At 45.9% G+C, this 23,564-nt stretch overlaps 1 protein-coding gene across 2 annotated transcripts in view; it reads left to right on the forward strand.

The window, feature by feature from the left end:
- Positions 1-22,937, forward strand: part of GLI2 (GLI family zinc finger 2) — a 35,947-nt gene extending 13,010 nt beyond the window's left edge. Inside the window, exons 4-11 of one of the 2 annotated variants that reach the window (XM_010713898.3) lie at positions 245-458; positions 1,943-2,056; positions 5,389-5,520; positions 8,905-9,054; positions 12,303-12,467; positions 15,667-15,948; positions 19,160-19,496; positions 20,394-22,937. In XM_010713898.3, coding sequence (XP_010712200.1) covers positions 245-458; positions 1,943-2,056; positions 5,389-5,520; positions 8,905-9,054; positions 12,303-12,467; positions 15,667-15,948; positions 19,160-19,496; positions 20,394-22,747 — 3,748 coding nt within the window. In that variant the 3' untranslated portion in view covers positions 22,748-22,937. The remainder of the gene's footprint in view (positions 1-244; positions 459-1,942; positions 2,057-5,388; positions 5,521-8,904; positions 9,055-12,302; positions 12,468-15,666; positions 15,949-19,159; positions 19,497-20,393) is intronic. The other variant, XM_010713897.3, reaches the window with a different exon arrangement.
- The last annotated feature ends 627 nt before the right edge of the window (positions 22,938-23,564 follow it).

Consider the following 23,564-nt stretch of genomic DNA (forward strand, 5'->3'; position numbering starts at 1 on the left):
ACATAAGAAGCAAAGGAATTACGGTCAGTCTGATGCATGGGTCAGAAAGTTTGCTGAGGTTCACACGAGACAAAGCTTGTTTTTGCAACAAAGCACAATAGCAAGCTTATTGTTGCACTGAAGCACCTACCTGTGACACTGCATCCTCTAAGAAGTCCTGGCCAAACTCAGTCAGTCACTAGCCAAAGTGCTACATGCTGTTTGAAATAATCCCTCATCGTTTCTTCTCCTCCCACCACTGCAGCCCTGCATTCAGCTTTCCCCACCCCATCAACCCCGTGACGTACCAGCAGATCCTGACCCAGCAGCGAGGTCTGAGCTCTGCTTTCGGGCATACTCCTCCCCTCATCCAGCCGTCTCCCACCTTTCCCCCTCGGCAGCACATGGCCGTCATCTCCGTCAACCCACCTCCGGCACAGATCAGCAGCAACAGCAACTGCATCTCCGACTCCAGTCAGGTAGGGGTGGCTCTCACCTTACAGCACTCTTTATTCCTCCTGACAAAGCATTTCGGGACTTGTCACAGTCAGATTCTGCACCCACTTCCCTCCTTGAACACCCACACACTCACATTCCAATGCAGGAGCCATTGGCCTTGATCCAGCAAAGCACTGAACATGACACACAGGGCCATCTCAGGCAGCAAATCTCCTTGAGCACCTGTCACATGCTGCTGAAGTCACTGGGATTTGGCACATGCTGAAGTGTTTTGCCACATAAGCACATGAATGCTGTGAATCAAGCTTTGTTGGTCTTTCACCTGTCCCTTTTTCCTACTGATGTGGATCATGCAGATAGTTTTAAAGCATGTGGCTCCTTCCCTCACAAGCAGGTAAGTGCATCCTGTGTAGGACCTCTCACCATTTTTAGATATTGTTCCCTTTTTTCAGTTGTCACTTTCTCTCTCATGTCTCTGCTGTTGATTTTAAGTTTTACAGAATCAAAGGCCACATTTTGAGTATTAGGAATGCTGCAATGTATATGAAGTCATACACCTCACCTGGTCCATTCCGATACCTGTGCACTCACACACACACCTCTGTGTGCACATACACTCCCTACACACATATGCAGTGAATATGTGTAGCACATTTTTAATCATTTTTCCTTCTCCTTTTCATTCCTTTGAAGTTTAAATTGCAATTGCTTTTCTCCCCAGAGACTTACTTCACCTCATTTCACACCCGTTTCAAATTGTTGTTTTAGTTGCACTATACTGAACTTTTTAGACTGGTTTATTGTTTTAGGATTTCTCATGGCTGCTGAACTGCAAACTCTGTTTGTTATTGAAGGTTATTTGATTGATTGGTTTTGTTTTCTTCTCACAAACTGGCTACCAAAATAATGTGGCTGGTAGGAGTTATGCCTCTGTTTAATAACTTGCATGACCAATCTTGAGCAATTAGCAAGAGTAGTGTATTTAAAATGTTAATGTTCCAATTTTATGAGCATACAATGGGATTTTTTTCTCATGAAGTTGTTTTCATTTCTTAAGAGCTTAGCAAAATATACACACTGCCTTTCATGCACCCAGCATGAAGGAGCCCTCACATGTAACAGAGGCCCCCACTCTTCTTGGGAATTCATTTTCTCAACAAGTCATTTCATCACATTGAGAAATAAAATCGTGGCTTGGGTGGGTCTTACATAACATTTTCATGGATCTGACAGGGACTGCATCATTCTGAAAGAGCCAGGCTTGCTGATGAACTTGCAGAAGCTGATGGTGCCCTTTATTTTCCCCTCTTTCTGCCTTGCACAAACCCACAGAGGCTAGTTTTCACATGGAGCCCATGGCAGCAGGCCAGTATGCCATTATCGCCATCCACTCTTGACGTTCAACTTTGACTGATTATTTAGTTAACTTTGAACAACGCTGTGGGCTGCATTGAGTCTCTCATCCCAAACCCTGTACCACATCTTGCCTGGTTTTCCTTCCTAGAGCAAGCAGAGCAGCGAGTCAGCCGTGAGCAGCACCGTCAATCCTGTAATTAACAAGCGCACCAAAGTCAAGACCGAAGTCGAGGGCTTGCCCCCAGTATCCCCAACCACGCAGGTAACCTCCTTGGTGCGAGACGTGTTGGGGCCCGAGGCAGCAAAGCTGCTGGGTCTTCTTGCCTCTGGGAACGATGCTCTTGGCATGTTTTGATGCAGTGACTGAGGGAAGCATTCAGAGGGTGCTTAGGACTCGGCATGCAGCTGCTGTGGTTGGATACAGACAGAGGAGGGAGGGAATATTTGAAGCGTGATAACTTTAAAAAATGGCATTGGAGTTTTCTGTGCTGCAAAGCAAGCAATATTGGTGTTTCAGAGCAAACATAGATTACAGGGGATTCTTGCATGTAGGTAGAAAGTTTGCGAAAAAAAGGACTCCTTGATTCAACAAGGAATTGCTCCTAGCAACATCCTTTACACCAGTGTCACATTTGACACCAAGAAGGGTCCAAAGCCACTTGCTTTCTTCCCAGAGCTCTGTGATTGCAAACTGTTTAATGGCTGACAGTATCCATCTGACCATCCTTTATCACAACTGTAAACTATCAGGAGTGCTCTGGGCACTTCATTTTCATGAAATATTAGGCCATGTTATTGTCAAGCGAATGGAAGAGTTGATGACAAATTTCTCCTCCTGCCCTGGTTCAGGAGCAGGTCTCAGCATGATGCATGGGGACAGCAATGTGTGCAGTCATCAGGGGGCTGGTAAAATTGATGAAGATAGCATATCAGGGAAAGATAAACATGCTGTAGTCAGCACGATTAGGGCAAAGAGGCATCTCTCTGGAGCTTTGAGTTTAGGAGCGCATCCACACACTGCTGGAAAAGCACATGCCCCAAAAAACCAATCTGGCCAACACCTAGGCTAATAGACAACATGTTTATTTCCTGCAGCAAATGAAAAAAGATTTGAAAGCCATCACCAGCTTTCTAAAGCATCTGTAGCAGAGGAGCTGTGGGACAGACAGCTACTTCCTTGATGGCTGTCGTTGACAGCAAAGAGTGCCTGTAAAGCACCAGCCTGCTCTCCTTGCAGCTCTGCCCCAGTGCTTCATCCATTGAGTCCCACATGAAATAAGCACTGCAAGAAGGGAGGGAATTGTTTAAAGTGGTGCATAGAGGCTTGATTAGAAGAACAAGATGAAATTAAGAGAAAGAAAATGTGTTCTGGTTATCTAATGGTTCCTAATGAGGAAATGTGTGGAGTAATACCCCAATGGAAGTGTAGGTTTCACATCTTGCAGCATTTCAGTATTGACTGAGAGATTATTGGAAAGTGCCTTGTGAAAGACAGTCCATTCCAGGCAGGGAGAGCAAGTTAGAAGATTGAATGTCACGGGTGTCTCCTTTTAAGCTGGTCTAAGCAACAACCAGCTTTTGAAATGTGGGGATTTCCATTCTGCAGGAGACTCTGCTGAAAACCTGATTACTGAGGAACAGCCATCCCAAAAAAAGCATCCATATGTGTGTTTTGTTTTGGAAATGCTGCATTAGAAAAACCTCATGTGAGTTGTGGTTTGGGTGTCTAAAATCCTTGTCCAGACGGTATCTCCCATGCTGTTGTGTACTTTAAAAAATGTGATCTAAACAAGATCCATGGATCCAAGTGAAGCATCAGGCAAGACAGACCTGAGTTACTGCGCTCTTATGCTACCACAGTAGCTCCAATGCAGGCTCAGATTAATGTTGAATTGGCCAGAAATGAAATGTGTCAATCCTCTTCAACAAATTAAAAAGGTTTCTGTTCAGTTTTTTCAGCAGAAAGTAGAAACATTTTGGCAAAATGATATTTTTAGGAGAAAATTTCACTTTTCCAGAGATGGAAATAAACATCTCAATAGAAGTATTGTTCACAGCTCAATCAAATAGAGCTGCTGGAAAAAGAAAGTGCTGTTTGAACTTTCTGAGGCAATTGTTCAGATATACTTTAAATCTCCAGAAATCTTTCTGTGAATTTCTACAGTTTCCTTTTCCAGGAGCCACCTTGCAATACATATATATATATATATATATATATATATATATATATATATATGTATGTATGTATGTATATGTATATATATATGTATTTAGACAAAGAGCTAATTAAAACAAATCTCTTCCTTTCCATATCTAAACCATTGAACTGAAAAGTCACAGCTGGCATGTATGTCATGAGCTAGTTAATGAAAATTGTTGAACTCTCATACAGCAGATCGTACTTTCCAAGCCATAGAATGCCGTTAAGTCATTAATCATTGCAGCCTCTCGGTAGGCATTGCAAAGATGATGATGGGGATGGAGATGGCGGCCAAATAAGTCCATCTGGGCAGGTCAGAGACAGTTTGAGATGAATCTAGCTGTGGCCAAATACTTATGGGGCCAAGCGGAGCATCAGATCACAACAAAAATGTCTGATGGAGTCAGTCACCCAGGTGCTCCTGTGCCCTAGAGGTGGGATGATCTGTGCTGGGCAGAGGTAGTAATTGGGAGGAAAGGGAATGAAGTGGGTCAAAACCAACAGGGTTTGTTTTGCATTGCTAAATTCCAGAGTCAGCACTGGCTGCTGGCTGCCTTGTCTGTAGTGCAAGTAGCTGTGGCTCACACTGTGACCGTTGTCCCTCTGACTTGTAGTAATTTGCATTCATGTTCTGTTACACTGTTATGTAGGTGTCAATGTTTTAATCCTTGCAGCAGCCATATAAAATATCTTCTGTGATTCATTTAGCTCTGAGGAGTTTGGTAGACAGAGAAGTTCAGGGGAGAGCTCACAGTGTGCCTAGCATTAGATTAACTCATTTATGAAGACTCCATACTGGAGCCAGAGCCCCTGGATCTCTGCTCTGCAATCCACTCATCATGGAGTCTTGCTTAAGATTCTTACATTTGCCAGTCCCAGAAAGTTCTGAAGGCTCAACACTTTTTCCATGTGGAGTGTCCCGCTGCCATAAATTTTTGGGTAACAGTTAAGCATCATTTTCTGATCTACTGAAAGATAAAATATATGCCTCTCTGCAGCCCATATCAGGTGAGACTGATAACTATAAACTTTGGCTGCTTTCTTCATGCTCGTATTTCCCTCACCTCCACAGATCATAAGTGTTGCTCCAGCAAAGGACAAAAACAAACATCAAAAGCTTTTTCCTTTCTCCAGCCTTTCCTGCAGCTGCTCCTGACCTGACTGGAGCCAGCACCACTGCAACCATGGCTTTGGGGTGTTTCGTGAATTGTCATTAACTCTGATCCATTTCTGCCAAAACTCCTAACTCATTATTTCTCTGTAATCAAGGATGCTGTGTTGCTACAATGAGCTCACCTTAGTGATCAGTTGGTACCTGCCCTGTAATCTATGAGTGACAGAGGAATTCAGATGAAAGAAGTTCACCTTATACAATGCACTGTTGTGTCTTGCAGGAGCATCTGACAGACCTGAAAGAAGATCTAGATAAGGATGAATGTAAACAGGAGCCTGAGGTTATTTATGAGACGAACTGTCACTGGGAAGGGTGCACAAAGGAATATGACACTCAAGAGCAGCTCGTCCATGTGAGTAATGACTGGGAGGAAACTCCAGTGATAAATTTGGGTTTCTGTGCACTTGTCCTCATTTTTTATCACTAGCTGCTGTACAGCCAGAGCTCACTCTGGGAGCTACTAAAGGTGCAAATCAGAGATACGATGTGTAAACACTGCCAAAGCAGGTTGCTGCTCCCTGAGGAGTTTAGCTGCAAGAAGCGTCTCATAGATTATTTGATGTTGCTCTCTCCCCAGCTGCTGAGGCTGCAGTTTTGGTCTCCCTCATGCACAATCTAGTAAAAGAAGACCCATGCATAGGACCTGATCAGAAAATGGGGAGAAGAACTGAGTCCTTCTCTCAGGCTGTATTCATTGAGCCTCCTCATACAGCTACACTAGTGTGCCAGGATGATCTATACTATTCACAGATCTTGGCCAGTGGCACAAGCTGTGGGGCTGTGTCACTTAGGGGCTGTTGACATGCCCAGCTCATTCCTCTCACCTCCCTGCCCATAAGCAGAAATAGAGCACTTCCAGAGTGTGGAAACATGCTACAGTGTCTCCCTCAGGGTCTGAAATAAAGGAAGTGGGCTGATTTTTTAAAAATTGGGAAATAAAGCTTCAATAATCACAGTGATGTCCCCAAACTAATGTCAAAGCTGCTCTCTGAAGGATCTCCAAACCAAGTCATTTGAACCAAATTTTCAGTTCAAATTAATTCCAAGAACCTTTTATGTGCTTTGCTTTGTGGAATCCACTGTTTGGTTTTTCTTTGGCTTCTGGGGTTGACAAATCCCTCAAACTCCAAGCAAGTCCCTGAGAAATCTGTCTGAGCCCATCCTGCCCCCAGCCCAGCAACCTCCCAGTCCTCATTTGGGCCTGTGGTGTGAGTCCTGCTTGTTGGACACCAGCCTGGGCCTGCTGGGAATTCATCAGCCTCAGCAACCATGCTGCAACCCTTTGCTGTAGGTCTTCATTTTACTGTAGTCATGTTTAGATGCCAGCAAGTAAGCATTAGTCTCTACCCCTCAAGTTCTACACACAAATGTAACCTTAGCTCAGAGAGACTGTGCTCCAAATGATCATTTGGGGCATTTACTCTTCTTCAACCTAAGGCTAAACACCTGCCCAACCAACCAGATGTCACCCATTCAGAACAACAAGTCCTTGAGGACAGACAGATCTGGAAATTGTTTTCAAGGACCAAATGAGCAATATGCGTTTCTGTTTAATGGATTGCACATTGTATCTCAGGGTGGTGCCTTATTGTAGTTAAACCACAACAGCCATGTCGGATGGGCTGGTCTCACTTCTGTCCAACAGTATTTGTGCACTTCCCTCTCAAACGTAAGAAAAACCCTTTAACTCTGCCCAGTGCAGGGCAGATCCAGGCAGCTCAGCACAATTTATTTCCAGAGAAAAGCCAAAGAAAAATATTTGACAGAATGTCCAAGATTTTCCTAAATTTGGATGGTTATAAAAACGGATATGTCTGTACTATGATTACTAGCAATGTGAGGTTGTGGATTTGGGATGCCCAAAATACACGTGTAAATGAAATACAGATGTCATGAGCCAACTTCTGAGAAGGTGGCATCCCACCATGCATGGAAAAAATGCTGTTTGTGTGCAGAGCAAAGTACTTGAACATGCAGGGCCTGTTTTGCACACGCAGTGGGCAATGTGCTTGTGGGAGCAGTGCGTGTCAAAAAGGAGCAGCAGGAATGAGAGTGTATTTTTTCAAGCACTGCTACTGCTTCCAGCCTGGAAGACTGCACACATCTCAGAGCAGCCCAAGGAAAGCCATAAGCTTGTTAGGGGTTTAGTGGGGGCTGCAGCGCAGTGTAGTTAAGTGTGGTAAGTCGTGTGACTGTTCCTGCACGGTGTGATGGGAAGCAGATGTTGCCCAGACAGTGAGTTCATAAGCCTTAAGGGGGGCTGCAGTCCTCCACCAATAAAAGTGTCTTCCTCTGGCCCAAGGGGAACCCAACAGGAGAGCCCACACGCTTCCTGCTAGCACTGCTTTGCATAGTCTTGGTTGCAAGTCAGATTCCCACGCAAACAGAGCCAGGAGACATCTTTGCAGTCCGGTTTGGATATGGTTTAATGTGTCCATAGGTTTCCCAGGGGGCTAACCAGATCTCTGCCAAAATATCACATCAGTGACGTGTTATAAAATCAGAACCATAGGCAGCTGTGCTCCAGTCTCACCCAAAACCTAATCCAAACCTGTCTGCCACAGCCTCCTTCCATCATCCAGGCATGTGGCAGGTCTTTGTCCCCAGGCCTGGGTCATGCATACAGAATGCCAGGCTTGAGTCAGCCGGGCCAATGAAGGCACACTGCTCTGTTTTCCTGAGTTTCTGTGTCCTCACACTGCCCTGCCACCCCCAACAAATCTAATCCCAAGCCACAACATGTGTGCCTGGCCTTGGCCAGGGGGTGGAGACGTGGACTGGAAAAAAATCTCAGCACAAAAAAACAAAACCCAAACCCAAAGTGGTTTATTTTAGGATTTCCTGTCAGTGAATGTCTGCTGAAAACACGGGAGCAAGGACAGGCATTATTTTTGGCAGCAAGACCCCATTCAGAGAGACAAGGCTGCTGCTGCAGCCAGGCTGCCAATGGGCCAGTTTCCGACTGTTTATTTTCATCAGGGCTTCATCTGCCTCTGAATGGTGAAAAGCAACCCTCATCTTCCTCTCAGGGAAGATGAAGGCATTGTTCTGGGGCTGACTTTTCAGCACCCAGAAGGGGGATTTTAGTGACCCAAGAAATCAGCAGTCACTGGGACCACCAAGCTCTACGTAGCACATAGCTCTCAGCTGCTGTCATTTCCTGCCTACCCCACTCTGAGGCAAGTGGAGGTTTCAGGGCCAGCACCATCTGGCTCATCTCCTCTGCCCCCTCTTTTGGCATCTCTCCAAAAAGGGGTCCTGTCTGCGTGGTGTGGTGTGGGAGGTTTCAGCACACAGAAATGACACTGTCATGAATCATAGAATATTCTGAGTTGGGAGAGACCCATAAGGATCATTGAGTCCAACTCCTGTCAACTAGGGTCCACTGGCATCATCCTCCCTTCACCAATTAGCACTGAGCACCCCCAGGAGACACCAAGAGGGCTCCTTGCTCCCTGGCACTGCATGTCTCCATTGCTTTTGCAGCACTTATGGCAAACCTCTGATTTATAGCTGCTTTGGACCCAGCACCCAGCTGGACATGCCAGACCACAGCACTGATCCCTCTGTCCCTGTGGACAGAGGGGTTATTGGGGTTATCTGTGCACCTGGCACCCAGGTGCAATGCCCAATGACAAGCACTGGGGAGGGCACGGCTGGTTTTGGGAACACCATCTGTGCTTTGCTGGCATCAGCTCTTCCAGAAGTGACCTGTTTCTCCCTTCTCTCCCACTAGCACATCAACAATGATCATATCCATGGGGAGAAGAAGGAGTTTGTCTGCCGCTGGCAGGACTGCACGCGGGAGCAGAAGCCCTTCAAAGCTCAATACATGCTGGTGGTGCACATGCGAAGGCACACTGGAGAGAAGCCCCACAAGTGCACGGTGAGCTGCCGGGGGCGTGCAGAACTTTTCAGCTTGTCAAGTGGGACACTGAATTTTGGGTCACACAAACCTGTGCAGGCAGGGTCATCACTGCTTGCAGGTCGCGCCCTGGGGACAGTGCAGGTGCACCTGGAGGAGGGCAATTGAGAGGTTGGTGGGCAAAACTGTATTTTGTAGAGAGAGTGGGTTCAGCTCTACCACTGAAATACAGAGTGACTCTGGACAGGTCACTTACTGTGCAAAAAAGGCAACTTAGTGCTTGTGTCCAAGAAGAAAACTCAAGAACCTCACACTATAGGGAAGCAGCCAGCCTTGGTTGTGTGTAATTCAGCGTCACATTCAGCATTGCCCAGCACTACTGCTGGGGGCTGCAAGTTTCCTGCACACATGTACCCGGGCGTGCACACATGCCAGCTCCTCCTGCCTCCCCTGTCTTAATTCAGAGGTGATGTAAACCCTGGGGTGCTTAAACCTTGGGAGGAGCTCTGTTCCCAGACCTTTTGCATGCATACAGCATAGCACCTAGCATTAATCACTCACTGAGGAGCAGTGTAGGGTGTCGTTTTGTATCTCAGTCCTGTGGGTAGAGGTTCACCTCTTCCTCAGCCTTGAGGGATTGAAACCCATGTCTCCCATCCCGTGTGGAGTCTCTCCTCAAGCCACTGGCTGATGTGGGGCAGCCAAGGACGCATGAGAGGGAACACTGGAAAGAAGGGAGCCACGGAGTTCAGTGGCTGTGGCCAGCTGGTAGGAGAGGAGCTCATCATCTCTTCCCACGTATACTTCAGCCTTAGGGTCCAGCAATATCTTTTGCTATCTTCTGCTCCCACCCTTTTCCTCTTGCCTGTATCTCTTCCACTGCCAGTATTGTGCTGTTCCTCTCCCCAGGGTCTCCAGGATGAGCCTCTCTTTCTGCTTGGCAGATGTCTGAGCCCTCCTCCAGTATCTTCCTCCTTTTCTGCTGCATTAGTCACTTCCAGCCCTGCTCACCCCAGCTCTGTCCCAGCTCCTGCTTACAAATACTAGGATATGTATTATTTGCTTGCTGCACAGCTCTTTTATCAGTCTTCCAGCTCTGTGTTCATTTAATTTAGAGCCTAAGCTCCCCAGGGCATGGGGCCTGTCTTTTGTTTTAATCTTCTAAAGCACCTTGCTCAGTTCTCGTGCTTTACCAATCTTACGTTCGAAAGTATCAAGGTGTATTGATCCATGGTGTGCTGCAAAGTAAGCAGGAAGGGAAGATTAGCCCTGCCCTCGCAGGTGGAAGGACTGAGAAGGTGAACAGTAGCAGGGACTTTTTCAGTACTGAGATGGAGCAGGAAAATCCTGTGCTGCTCAATCCCACCTCACTCCAGTCTTGATTTTCTCTCACTGGAGCAATAACAGGACTGTGGGAGTTTGCAGTCTTGAGCCATCCTCTGCCTGCAGGAGAACTTTGGTCTTTCTGTGTGTGATGTGTCAGAGCAGCTTTCTCTGAAGAGGAGTGCTGACCATTTCCAACTGCCTGCGATACATGGAAGCTCTGCAGATAGTGCCCTTCTTTGGCACAGCATTTCTTGCCCAAGTCTGGCAGTGATTTTTCCAAGTACCATTCATTTCAGACAAGAAGTCTGTGGTGTACATAAAGCTACAGATGAACCCCATTGCAGCTTGGGATCCGGTAAAGAACTGTTTCAACAGATGACAGCCAGAACTCCCACCGACATAATCAAATCCACGCCTGAGAGTGGGAACAACCTCTTTGAACGAACATGGGATGCTTTGCTGAGAAAATCTTATTTGAAAACGGGACCTCAGAATTTTTCTTCTTTAAATGCATGTTTTGTGTCAGTATCCAGCAAAACCAGAATGGACGCTTGAGTTGAACTCATGCTGAGTTCCTTTTGTTTTTCAGCAAGTGGAATGATGTGTTTCAGTAACCATAAATGACTCCAGTTGTAAAGGACTGTCTGCCTATGCTGAGGGAAGGAAATGCTATACTGTGCTACTTCATAGTAACAGCATGTTCCATGGGTCTAATGGGCTGAGGAAGGTTGTCTGAGGAAGGCGCACCAGATTCATCCCACCCAAACATACCTACAGAAAGGATAATCTCTTGAAGGATGTTCCTTGAGGAGATCTGGGTATCAGAAGATCACAGATCCCTTATTTCCACCATCCCCATGCCAGACCATAAAGGGATACCCGAATAACTCTGTGTCTTTTTCAGCACAGTGAAGCTGTATGGGATCATCCTGTGCCCATGTGCTGGGATCCTAGATAATAAGGAGAGAACCTAGTTAGAGGAGCCTTATCTGGGCAGAGCCAGGACAGCAGCACTACTTAGGTGCAGGAACTGCTGCACCTAAGTTCACACCATGGTTGGTGTGAGGGCTGCATTCAGCCAGAATTTGGAAGGAAAGCCCTGCATTTCTTAAAATTCAGCATTTGTAAGTTCCCACATGCTTCATCAAAGAGCATTTAAGACAACCTCTTGGATTTGAGTGACTGGTGAGATCCTTCATGCTGCAGATGGGGCAGGTGCAGGGAGAAACTTCCAAGCAGAGCAGAGGGTGGCGGGACTACATCTCCTGAAGTCTGACTGTATCTCCCAAGCTGCTCCTTCTCGTTGTGTGGGCAGCTGGTTTCCTTCCAGGAGCAAGGCTTCTGCCCTGTACTCTCGTCCAAGAATCCATCTGTCTTCAAGATTGAGAGCCTTGTTTTTTAAACTGGTAATGTCAGACAGCCTGACCACAGCATCTTCCGAGAGTAGACCCAAGCTGTAATTTGGGAAACTTCAAAGCTTGCTAGATTTTTACTTGTGTGTTAGAGAATGGTCTGATCTTTCCAGCTCTGGAGCTAGGGAAGCTGCAAGGCTGGTCAAGCTGTCGAGAAGCCATCAATTCTCTGGATGAGAGGAAAGGATCTCCATCTCTGAGTATGTTAGTTGCAAAGGGATGGCTAAGAGTATAGAGAGCTGTTCATCCCCACTGGAAAAAGCAGTTTCTTGTTGAAATGTCAGGTGTGTACCCGACAAGGAGCAGCACCTTAAGTGTGAGTCACCACTGAAACTCTCAGCCTGCCTAGGGAGGGGAATTCTCCCAACAAAGTGGATGTTGTTCCCTAAAACACAAGCCCTTTAAAGGGAAGGGAAAAAAAAAAAGAAAGAATGAGAAACAGATGAGAAGGGTTTAGGCAGGAGGGAAATCAATTTTTTCTGGTTAATTAATCATCCCTCTCGTGTTGTTTTGGTTTTTTTTTTATTTTAGTTTGAGGGTTGCTCCAAGGCTTACTCCCGCCTGGAGAACTTAAAGACACACCTGAGGTCCCACACTGGAGAAAAACCTTACGTCTGTGAACACGAAGGCTGCAATAAAGCCTTTTCCAATGCCTCGGATAGAGCCAAGCACCAGAACAGGACACATTCCAATGAGGTAAGCCTGGGCTCACCGCAGCTCAACGGAGGGCTTTTTTTTAATTTTGCTGACAATAAACATGCACTTTACATGCTGGATTCATGTAAAAAGAAACCTGCTGTAATGAGAGGTTTTTCTTATTTTTTAATGGGATTTATTTTGCTGAAGAGCCAGACCATATTAGCTTTATATTTATGAAAGCCATGTTTGAAATCATAAACAGATGTTAAAGTATGCAAACTTCTTAATCGGCTTTGGAAATTAAAGTGAGCATTTTCCAAATTCATAATTTTTAATAGTGTGAATAGGACTGTACGTTTGTGCATGTGGTGTTTCATATTAGTGTGGCACAGACTCTCAGTAGTATAACAGCTACCCGGGATTCTGACACACTGGAAATAATACTTCCTCCATCGTTTGATGTACAATGATAGAGCACAATGCAATGCTTTGTTAACCTTGGCTAATTAAGACTCACTATTAGTACTAGGGGAGCAGAGGAAATTGCCTTTATTGTAACGCATGTGATGGTCTGTTGCAATCAACCATAGCTGACGATTGAAATTTATATTACCACTAATTAGCTGACGGGGGGAGAAAAAACAACACTCTGAAGTTCTAATAATGTTTGCAGCCATGAAGAATTCAGTCTGCAGCCTAATTTGCAACTGTTAAATATAGACTATTGGAGAATGGAATGTCATGGATGAGAGCTTTTTAAAACGATGCTGTGTCTACAAAGGACTTTTGGGGAGTATTTCTATCTCTGGTATCATAATATCTGCCAGTAATAACCGCAGCTCGGTTGAAGCTCTTCTGTTGAAGTCAGAATAAGGATTCAGACTCTAGGGTACCCGTTTGTTCTGTGTGATGCTGAGACCTGGATCCCAGTACTATTTCAATTTGTTTGGGTATGATCCCAAATGCCAGGTTTGTCCATTGCCTTCCTTAGCAAGATGAAGGTTAAAATTAACCTGTGTCTGCACTGGGGTTGATTCAAAGCTGTGCAGACACTGAGGTCAGGAGTGACCAACAGGACGTGCAACTTCCCACTTGCTGAGCACACTAGTCTGCGTTCTCAGTAGCTGGTGTTTGGTTAAAACAAAATTTGTTTTCTGTTAAAGTTTCTTTACTGAGTGGTAGATAGTGTGATTTATTCTCACTGATAAAACTTCATGTGTTAGAAATAGCTTGTTTTCCAGCCCTGGAAGCTTCCTATGCCTTCCTCCAGAGTTGGATGCAATGTCTCTTTCACTTTTGCTATTTCCCTTCCACAGCACTATACTGCTAAGCCACTCTTCTTTCTCTCAAGTTAAGTACGTCAGTCAAGACACTGAAGTCTCCTGCTAGTACAGCACTGTTTCCTATCTTAAATCAAATTTGTGTGCCTCTTCCATCCCTAAGGATCCTTACTTGAATGAACCAAGACTTCTAGTACAACATTCAGTACTGGATACAGACTCTCTGACCAGTTTGCGTGCATTGAAGCACACGTGAACTAATCTTATTATGTGAACTATTTTTTGCCCATAGATCACTTGAACTCTGATCCCTAGAGCTTTTCCAGGATCCCTCCTAGACATGCCAGAGTCTTCCCTTCTCTTTGTCTGAGAGATGTCCCATATTCCTACATATGGAATTTTGCCTTTGGCTGTATTATTACATTACATTTCTTCAAATAGGTTCAGCTTCCCAAGTGATCCAGATCAGGAGCTGCACAGAGTCTGTGATGACACGACTCTTCATTTGAGCAAAGCTTGAATGCAAGGTGCCTGCTCCTCTGCTTTCCCATTTTGCACAGATGTGAAACTATAGGGCAGTAACATCCAGCTCCTTGTGCTCCTGACTTAATGTGCTGATACCCTACACAGACTGCATCCAACAACACAAAGTAAAGATTCAGATAACAGATAGGATTCTTTCCTCTTCTATTGCATTCTGTAGCATTGAACTGTTTAATGTTGCTTTTTTAGCACAGGGTGGTATCTGCTCTTCAGAATCAGTTTTAGTAGCAGTAATAATATTTCTATAATGCCTCATAGGAGGAGTTGCATGAGATTCATAAACAATTTTACTTTTTGTGCTTTGGCTTACCCAGTGTTAAAATATGTTAAATGTTTACCTCAGTGTGGTGTTACAAGCATTTAGTTTATTCAAATGACCTGCCAAGATCAGCCAGGAAGCATGCTTTTGAATAAGAAACAGATTTTGGGTGATTTTCATGTGATTATAGTTGTGATTATAGTACACACTCCTTTGTATTTTTTTACGCAAGCTTCTGGATAACATTGGAAAACAGATTAAAAAATGAGTAAGAATGGCCATTTTGGGAAGCCTTCAAACAGCCTCTATAGGAGTGTTTTTTTTTGTGGATCTATTCCAGTGCATTGGCAGAAAAATACTTAGAGTAGCTGTGAGGCTGAAAGTGGAAATTGTGATGAATTCAGAGCTTCCAGTACAGCAGCATCAGCTCAAAGAACTGTGGTGCTAATGCTCTTCGAATTGGAAGCTCAATAAAAAATAAAAAAAAAAAAAAAAAAGTTAAAAAGAAGAAAAAGAAGAAAAGTATCCATTTGCTGACTTCTGTTTTCAGAAGCATGGCTTCATCCTTGTTTTCCTGTGGCAATCAATGATTCATGAATTCAGGACTAGAGCACTATCGTCTGTAAAAACATTGCATGTCTGTGGTTTGTTTTGCACAATAACAGATTGCAAGGTGACAGGTGCTGGAGTGGTATGATAGATTGTCTAGGGTTACTCTGGTCCGGCTTGGTTTTGCTGGAATTCCATCAGCCAGGTCTCAGGCATTTTCACGATGCAGACCCCACCTTGGCAGAGACAACGTGCTATGGCCAGTCCTCTACATCACCTCTCGCCCATTTGTAATCAGGAAACATTCCTGTGGTCACCCGAGCAAATACATACATGGGAAAGTAATATTAGGAAAGTATTTCATGAATTCTTAGCTGTCTTTTAATCCAACAACTGAAAACAAGGAGTTTAGCCAACATCAAATGACTGGCCAGGTCTGTGTGGATCAGCAGCAGCCCATATATCACATCGGGAGTATCTTGGTCTTGGACAACCCTGTGGAGCAGATGCCCCATATTTTGTTGTTGCCAGCAGCCATATTCACTATATTCTCTTAGCCCATATAATGCACCTGGAATATTTGGGCTTGCTCTAAGTATAACACAATATCTGCTTTTATTTACAGAAACCCTATGTCTGTAAAATCCCTGGCTGCACAAAGAGGTACACAGACCCTAGTTCGCTCAGGAAACATGTCAAGACTGTACACGGACCTGATGCCCACGTCACAAAGAAACAGCGCAACGACGTGCACCCAAGGCCACCTCCTCTCAAGGAAAATGGGGACAATGAGGCGAGTGCCAAGCAGAGCAGTAAGGTGTCAGAGGAGAGCCCCGAGGCCAACAGTACCACAAGGAGCATGGAGGATTGCTTACAAGTCAAGACGATAAAAACAGAGAATTCTGTGGTAAGAGCAGTTGCTCTTAGCAGAACTCACACGGTTCCTAATTTCTCCAGTACAGTGGGGGCGTGAAGCATTGCATGCCATTTACAGTTGCTCTTCAGCTGCCCACACCCTAGAGTTCAGGTTCAAAGATGAGATTGCAGGTCAGGGCACAGTCCAGAACATTTTGTACTTTCCTACCCAGCAGCACAAATTTCCATCCATGGAGTCACGGGGGCTATGTGATATCATGCTTGGCCCGCCTATGTTGTACACTTGGGTAAAATGTGGCAACACCACAGATTTGCAGTACCCTCCTCACCAATTTAAATTGCACAAGAGATGTAGGACACAGATTGATTAATGTATCTTTAGGCAGAAGTCCATCCCTTTTCTCCCTCCTCCTTCCCCACCTCCCTCACTGTTCTTCTTTCACTGGAGTTAACTGGAGGGGCCTCTTGAGATCATCTTGTCCAACCCTCTGTCCCAGCTAGAGCTAATTGCTCAGGGGTACATCAGTTCACTGCAGGACCCCCATATGTCAGGAAGGATTGCTGTGGGATGATAGGGTGGGGAAGTGATGCCTGCAATAATCAGGTGAGCTGGAATGAACAGTCCTTCTTATTTGACTCACAGAATATGAGCTTGCAGTCAACCGTGATCATACTTTACAGCCCTGTGAGTTGCCACAAGCTGAAACAAAGACTATTTAACAACATTCCAGCCATTACAGCAACTCCACAGTAGGCAGTAGCATGGTCAGTGATGCTAACAAAGTACATACAGTGATGGGCCCAAGTGCATTCAAAACTCATCCAGCACATGCAGGGAGCCCACCTGCTCCTCTGCATACTGCTGCTGGTGAAGGAGATGGGGCACTGAATGCATAGGAGCATTTTTGCCTTTTGATAGTTCTCTTCACCTTCATTCCTGAAGTCCTGGTCTCTTGCACCAGCTCAGAGTGTGGCAGAATATGGGCCGGATGTGGCAGAAAGAAAGGCCTTCGCCTTTGAAGGAGGATGTAAATACAGTCCCCAGACTTCTTGGTAGAGCTGGAAGGACTTTGAACTCCAAAATATATATTTTCTTGACTTGAATCCGGCTAAAAGATCACTGTTCCAACCAAACAACATACCCTGAAAGGACAAAGATTTTCTGAAAAAGGCTAAGGGATGTAATTTTTAACAAATTAGTAATGAGTTTCATGTTTTGTTTATGAAGGATTTGAGCATTTTCACATCCAAAATGTCTCTGACTAAAAGAACAGTTTTACCTTAATAACACTCTGCACTGGGTTATAAAAATGGTCCGTGAGAATTGGTGAACAGAATGACCTCTCTCCAGTACTTTTCCTCTGTGTGCTTTTTTTAATAATGAAAAAAAAAACAAAACCGCCACAATCACAGCTCCCCACCCAATTTCTTCAGAAAGTGTGGGCTTGTTTTCCTAGCTCTCTGTGCTCCCAGGGCTGCATCCAAGATATCTTACTGACAGCAGGACCCATGTGTCCGCTGCTCCTCTACACTCTCCCTGTCCAGCACCTCACTCATGCATGAATAATGAGCAGCATCTATCCTGGAGGATCATCTGATGTTTCCTGGTTAAAATCAGTGGTGAGAGGGGTGAGATGTTTCACTACTTCCCTTAATTCTGAGGCCCTGTGTGTCGATCCAGCTTTGGTCTAATCCTAAACCCACAGAAACTGGTGGGAGGGCTTTCCAAGGGGCTTTTGTCTTGGCCCAAAAACTGAAAAAGGGCATTTAAGAATGGTGGAGAGAGAAGTTTTACCAGGGTCTGCAGTGATAGGACTAGGGGTAATGGCTTTACACTAAAAGAGGGGAGATTTAGATTAGGTATATCCAAGAAAATCTTTCCTCAGAGGGTGGTGAGGTGCAGGAACAGGCTGTCCACAGATGCCCCATCCCTGGAAGCAGTCAGTATCAGGTTGTGTGGCACTTTGAGCAGTCTGATCTTGTGGGAGGTATCCTCATGGAGGGGTGTTGGACTAGATGACTTTAGAGTTTCTTTCCAACCCAAGCCATTCTGTGATACTATGGCAGGGAAGGCAGGGTATGGAATGAGGAAATATTAGCAATTTGTGTTGTATTCTGCACTCCCCTCTTCCTCCATATACTAACATGGTCTTTTCTGTCGTTACTGTCTTTGTCCTAACAACCTGTTCTTTATTCCTGCTTACCCTTCCTTACTCTACCTTCCTAAGGACAGTCGGTACTAAGGTGAGCAAAGAAATCCTTTGTATTAAAATTGCTGAATAAAGTACGGTCTCTAGCAGACCTCCTGTCTCCAGCTAACCCTGCAGAGAGGAGGTGGAGGCATGCAGACTGAAGTGATGGTGGGGAACAGAGGATATTTATTCAAACACAGAAAAAAGAGAACGTAACAGTGTCTCAGGACCCTCACTATCCCGTTGTTCTGAATATCACAGCTCACCATTAAGTCCCAGGATTGCAGTCTCTGTCATCCTGATTGAAGGGCTATGAGGCAATCAGAGCCAGTCAGACCTGCCAGTGAGAGCTGCTGTAAAACAGTAAAACATCACCGTGCACTCCCACCTTGGCCTCAGGCAAAGTTTGTTGCCTTTTCAGTGCTCCCACTTTCTGACAGTTGCTGGAGCATGGGCTTCAAGCAGAGAAGCTATGTGTGCTGTCAGGTAGCACCAATGCTACCTCAGAGAAAGTTCAGACCTTTTAATGTCTATAGCAAATAAACTACCCAATTCTAATGCAATTTCCAATGTAAATAAATTAAGTATTTATGCTGCTTATCTGTCTTATCTGTAAGTGGGAGCTTGCAAACAGTGAATGAGGTTTTTACCTAGGTGGGAAATTTGTCAGCTAATCCAATTATATGATAGAATGGACAGAAATACGTTGTCTTTGAAATATGTAGGCTTTGATCCTATGTTAGATAAGCCAGTGCTTGCTGCCATATGCCTTGCACCAGGTAACATGTGCTGCTTTCCTTCAAAAAGCTTCTGCCCCTTAATATTTTACTGGAACATTGTTTTGTTCCTCTCCATCCTCCACTGGAACACACCATAGTTTCTCCAGCTGGAGGTGATGCCTTGCTCTCCTCTCCAGGGAAGCTGTCCATGTTCTCTGGTAGAGCTGAGATCCTATGGTAGAGAAGGGTAACATGAGGGGAAACCCATTGAGGGGTACTGAGCTCCTAGTTTCTTTTCACTTGTCCAACTCCTCCTCTGTTCCTTCCCAAGATGTGTCAGTCCAGTCCTGGTGGCCAGTCATCATGCAGCAGTGAGCCGTCACCCCTGGGCAGCACCAACAACAATGACAGTGGAGTAGAAATGAACATGCACAGCGGGGGAAGTCTGGGAGATCTGACGGCGTTGGATGACAACGCTCCTGTTGTGGACTCAACGGTCTCATCTGGTAATTTGACAGTCAGCCTGCAACTGAGGAAACACATGACAACAATGCAACGACTTGAACAGCTCAAGAAAGAGAAACTCAAGACAGTTAAGGATTCTTGCTCATGGGTGAACCCAGCTCCACAAGGCAGAAACACCAAGCTGCCTCCCATCTCAGGAAATGGTAAGCCATGGGCCTAGGCCTTGTCCTGAAGGAATGCTCCAGAACTTGTCTCAGGTCTCATAACCAAAAGTCTGCCCTGTAGGATTGTTTCTTATGATGTCTGAGTCAGTCCTTGCTGGATAGAGATGTTAGGTAAAATGGAGAACTTGAGTGGAAGCACAGCTGTCTGGTTATGTGCAAAAGAGACCTGGACTGCAGAGCTGTGAAGGGAAGCAGAGGAATCTTATTTCTGGCATGTCCAGAACCCAATTGCAGAAGTCTTTAGCATCCTAGTGGCAGCCACAAGACTACCTGGATTTGTTCCAACAGTAACAGTTCTCCAAGGGCTGGTGTGTTTCCAAAGAGACTGCTGGAGCAGAGCAGCAAACCAGCCAATTCCTCCATACATTTTCTTGCCCCAGCAGGCTTTTTGTTACTTCAAGAGTAATAGCCATTAGCAATAATGGCTACTGCCTACAGGTTCATGTACTAGATTTCCACTGGCTGGAGATTCTTGATAACGGTGTCTTTATGATCCCTTTTGTGCTCCTCTAGTTTCTTTGCCAAGAAGTCTCAAGGTCCTTGTTTGCACTAAACCTCAGGCTTAGTATATTGAAGTTTCTTGGTTTAGTGTGGGAAGAACCCTTGACTGTCAGTTTTTGATCTGGCAGCCTCCTGTGCCTGACTGTTGTGTTTCTGTTCCAGTAAGCAGCTGCAATTGTAGCTACTCATTTGCCCTATGGTATGGTTCAAACCAGTCCTATTTTTTCCCCGCTAAGAGAAGCTCATGTGAGGGCACTTCCTCAGCAGCTGGGCTTAGGGGTGCCTTAATGTGTCTCTGTTTTGGAACTAAGAACATTATCAACTGGAATTTCTCAACTGACTAAATCTTCTCCTTCCCCACAATCTTTCTCTTAGGCTCTATTCTAGAAAACAGTGGTGGTTCTTCTGCTACGCTGCCTAATCCAAGAATAATGGAGCTGTCTGTCAATGAGGTTACGATGCTGAATCAAATCAATGAGCGCCGTGATAGTACGACAAGCACCATCAGCTCTGCCTACACCGTGAGCCGCAGATCATCAGGGATTTCCCCATACTTCTCCAGCCGCCGCTCCAGCGAGGCTTCACAGCTCGGGCACCGTCCCAATAACACGAGCTCTGCTGACTCTTATGACCCGATTTCAACGGATGCTTCTCGCCGGTCAAGTGAGGCGAGCCAATGCAGCGGGATGCCGGGCCTACTCAACCTCACACCAGCTCAGCACTACAGGCTGAAAGCCAAGTACGCTGCTGCCACAGGGGGCCCTCCTCCAACACCTCTTCCAAACATGGAGAGGATGACCTTGAAGAACAGAATCTCACTAATGGATGGGCCAGAGCCCACCTTGCCCTCCATTCGCCTCCCACCAGGCCCCAGGCGTTGCAGTGATGGCAACACCTATGGCTATACATCCGCTGCAGCATTTCCCCATGAGGTTCCAGGCAACTGCACGAGACGGGCAAGCGACCCAGTGAGGAGACCTGCTGGAGAGCCCCAGGCCCTCCCAAGGGTTCACCGCTTCAACAGCACCAACAGCATGAACCCCTTCCATCCTCCACATCCTGCAGACAGGAGGAATTTCAGCATGCAGAGCTATGGGCGCTCTGATGGGAGTCTTGCCCGGCACAACTACTCGCCCCGGCCACTGAGCATCAGTGAAAACATCGCCATGGAAGCCATGTCTGGGGAGGCAGAGGTGCCCGTTGGAGATGATGACATTATGCTGCCAGATGATGTGGTACAGTACATCAAATCTCAGAATAACGGGACAGCAGCTGAGAGCACTTCCATGGGGTACAGCAATGAGATGCAGAGCTTCCAGGGAGGTGGGAAGCTGCAGCCACCAGCCTTTCCCAACCAGCGCAGGATGGCGGTGGCCGAGGCGAGCGTGAGCCATTTGGGGCCCATGATGGCAGAATGTCCCATGAGCTTTGACACGGCCTCAGACATGAATAAAAATAACATGCCTGTCCAGTGGAACGAAGTAAGCTCGGGTACAGTTGATCTTATGTCCAATCAATCAAAGCAGCAGTTTTCACAAGGGAACTTAGCAGTGGTCCAGCAGAAGCAGAACTTTGGTCAGTACCAGAGCTACAACCAGCAGCAGATGCAGCTACCAGAGAACAGCATGAATGTAACACAGCAGAGCTTTATGCAAAGAAATGTGGGCATGGATGGGCAGAGGCTAAACTGTATGCAGCTGCGGCAGCAGCCGATGAGCCTAGGCCCAGGGATGAACCCTGATCTGGGCTCGCAGGCAGGGTATAACCAAGCTCATCAGATGCTGAGCCCCAGTGCAATCAACGGAAACCCAAATCAGCTCTCTCCATCTTGTAGCAACATGGCGACAAAGCCTGGGCCCCACCTCCACCCTCAGCAAATAGACATGGCGACCGACCCATCCTTAATGGTCAGCAGCAACAGCGAGCGCACAATGCTGAACCAGGTCATGCACGAACCGAGCCAGCAGAACTACTCATCTCAGCCAACCCACATGAACTTCCCCATGGCTCAGGAGGCTTTCCATCAGCCCATCATGCCCTCCAACCAGCAGAGCTTTGAGCCCCAGCAGAGCATGATGGGCTCAGCGCAGACGTATCCAACTGGCATGGTCCAACCTCGTCCCCCCGCTGAGCCCAGCCCGGCCAACAGGCCTCGAGGCCTCCGCACCGTACAGCAGCTGGGCTACATGAGAACTCCTCACCCTACAAACACCATGAGCCCAGGCCAGGAGGCGATGGAGGCTGTGCATAAAAGAACCGGCGACATGTTGCCAGCATCAACCCAACAGTGTGCAGATGGCACGAGGGAAAATAATTTGATGTACTATTATGGTCAAATCCACATGTACGAACAAAACAGCGGCTTTGATAATCACTCGGACTGCAGGGTCAGGCAGCAGCAGTGCGCACTGAGCAGCAAGCCGGCCGCTCTGCCATCCCCGGGCACCAACCAGGTGTCCAGCACGGTGGACTCGCAAGGTCTTGAGCCGCCCCAGATAGATTTTGATGCCATCATGGACGATGGGGACCACTCGAGCCTGATGTCAGGAACCCTGAGCCCCAGCATCCTGCAGAACCTCTCCCAGAACTCCTCTCGCCTGACGACTCCACGAAACTCTCTGACTCTGCCCACCATACCCACGGGAATAAGCAATATGGCAATAGGAGATATGAGCTCCATGCTGACCACCCTGGCAGAAGAGAGTAAATTTCTCAACATGATGTCCTAACAGTAAAGCACAAGGCCTGAGCGCTATCCAAGGGGTCTGTGTAAAGCAGGTTTATCAATGTGCTTTTGAAAAATAATCTGTTCCAATAGAGTAGACTTGTTTGTTTTTTTTTGTTGTTTTTTTGTTTGTTTGTTTGTTTGTTTTTTGTAAGTATTAAATACCTTAAAGGGATTTAAAGTAAAAAAAAAAAGTAAGTCTCTGTACAGAGCTATGTAAGCTACATCCAGGCAGATCAGCACCGCAGAGGTGCATCTCTAGTATTACTTTTGGCTTTGTTCCCCAGAGCACTGAACAGTATCGCCACCAGGCTAGGAGACTGCATGGTTAAAGACGAAACCTCCTTTCCTCCATCCCTGTAGACAGCACTCCCCATCATTTCCCATTAGTTATGTTTGCAAAAATTCCAGTTTCAGCCCACCCCAGAAAAAAAAAGGGAGGACGTGATTTTGATCAGAATTAAAGCCATACTATGTATACCACTCTGATGAGAGCAGTGGTTAGTTATGTCTCCAAACAAGCCCTCTGCCAGCAGTATTGTTTTGTACCATAAATACCTTTGTACCTTGCAAAGAACATGGATTCCAAATGGCTTCTCAGCAAAGTGCCTTACCGTGCTTTCGTGTTTAATAGCTAAGGCCTCTCTTCCTTTAAAAATCAAATATAGTGTATTGCCAGAAGCGTATATGAAATGTACATTTATAAAAACATAGCAGTGTTTCTGAGAAAACATTGGAAAGACGCATTGATGAGACACTTGAAAGGTGAATGCACTCTTTGATCAGATGTGTTTACAACATGGTTTATATCAACTGCCGAG

The sequence above is a fragment of the Meleagris gallopavo genome, chromosome 7, assembly GCF_000146605.3.
Source record: "Meleagris gallopavo isolate NT-WF06-2002-E0010 breed Aviagen turkey brand Nicholas breeding stock chromosome 7, Turkey_5.1, whole genome shotgun sequence".
Taxonomy (NCBI): domain Eukaryota; kingdom Metazoa; phylum Chordata; class Aves; order Galliformes; family Phasianidae; genus Meleagris; species Meleagris gallopavo.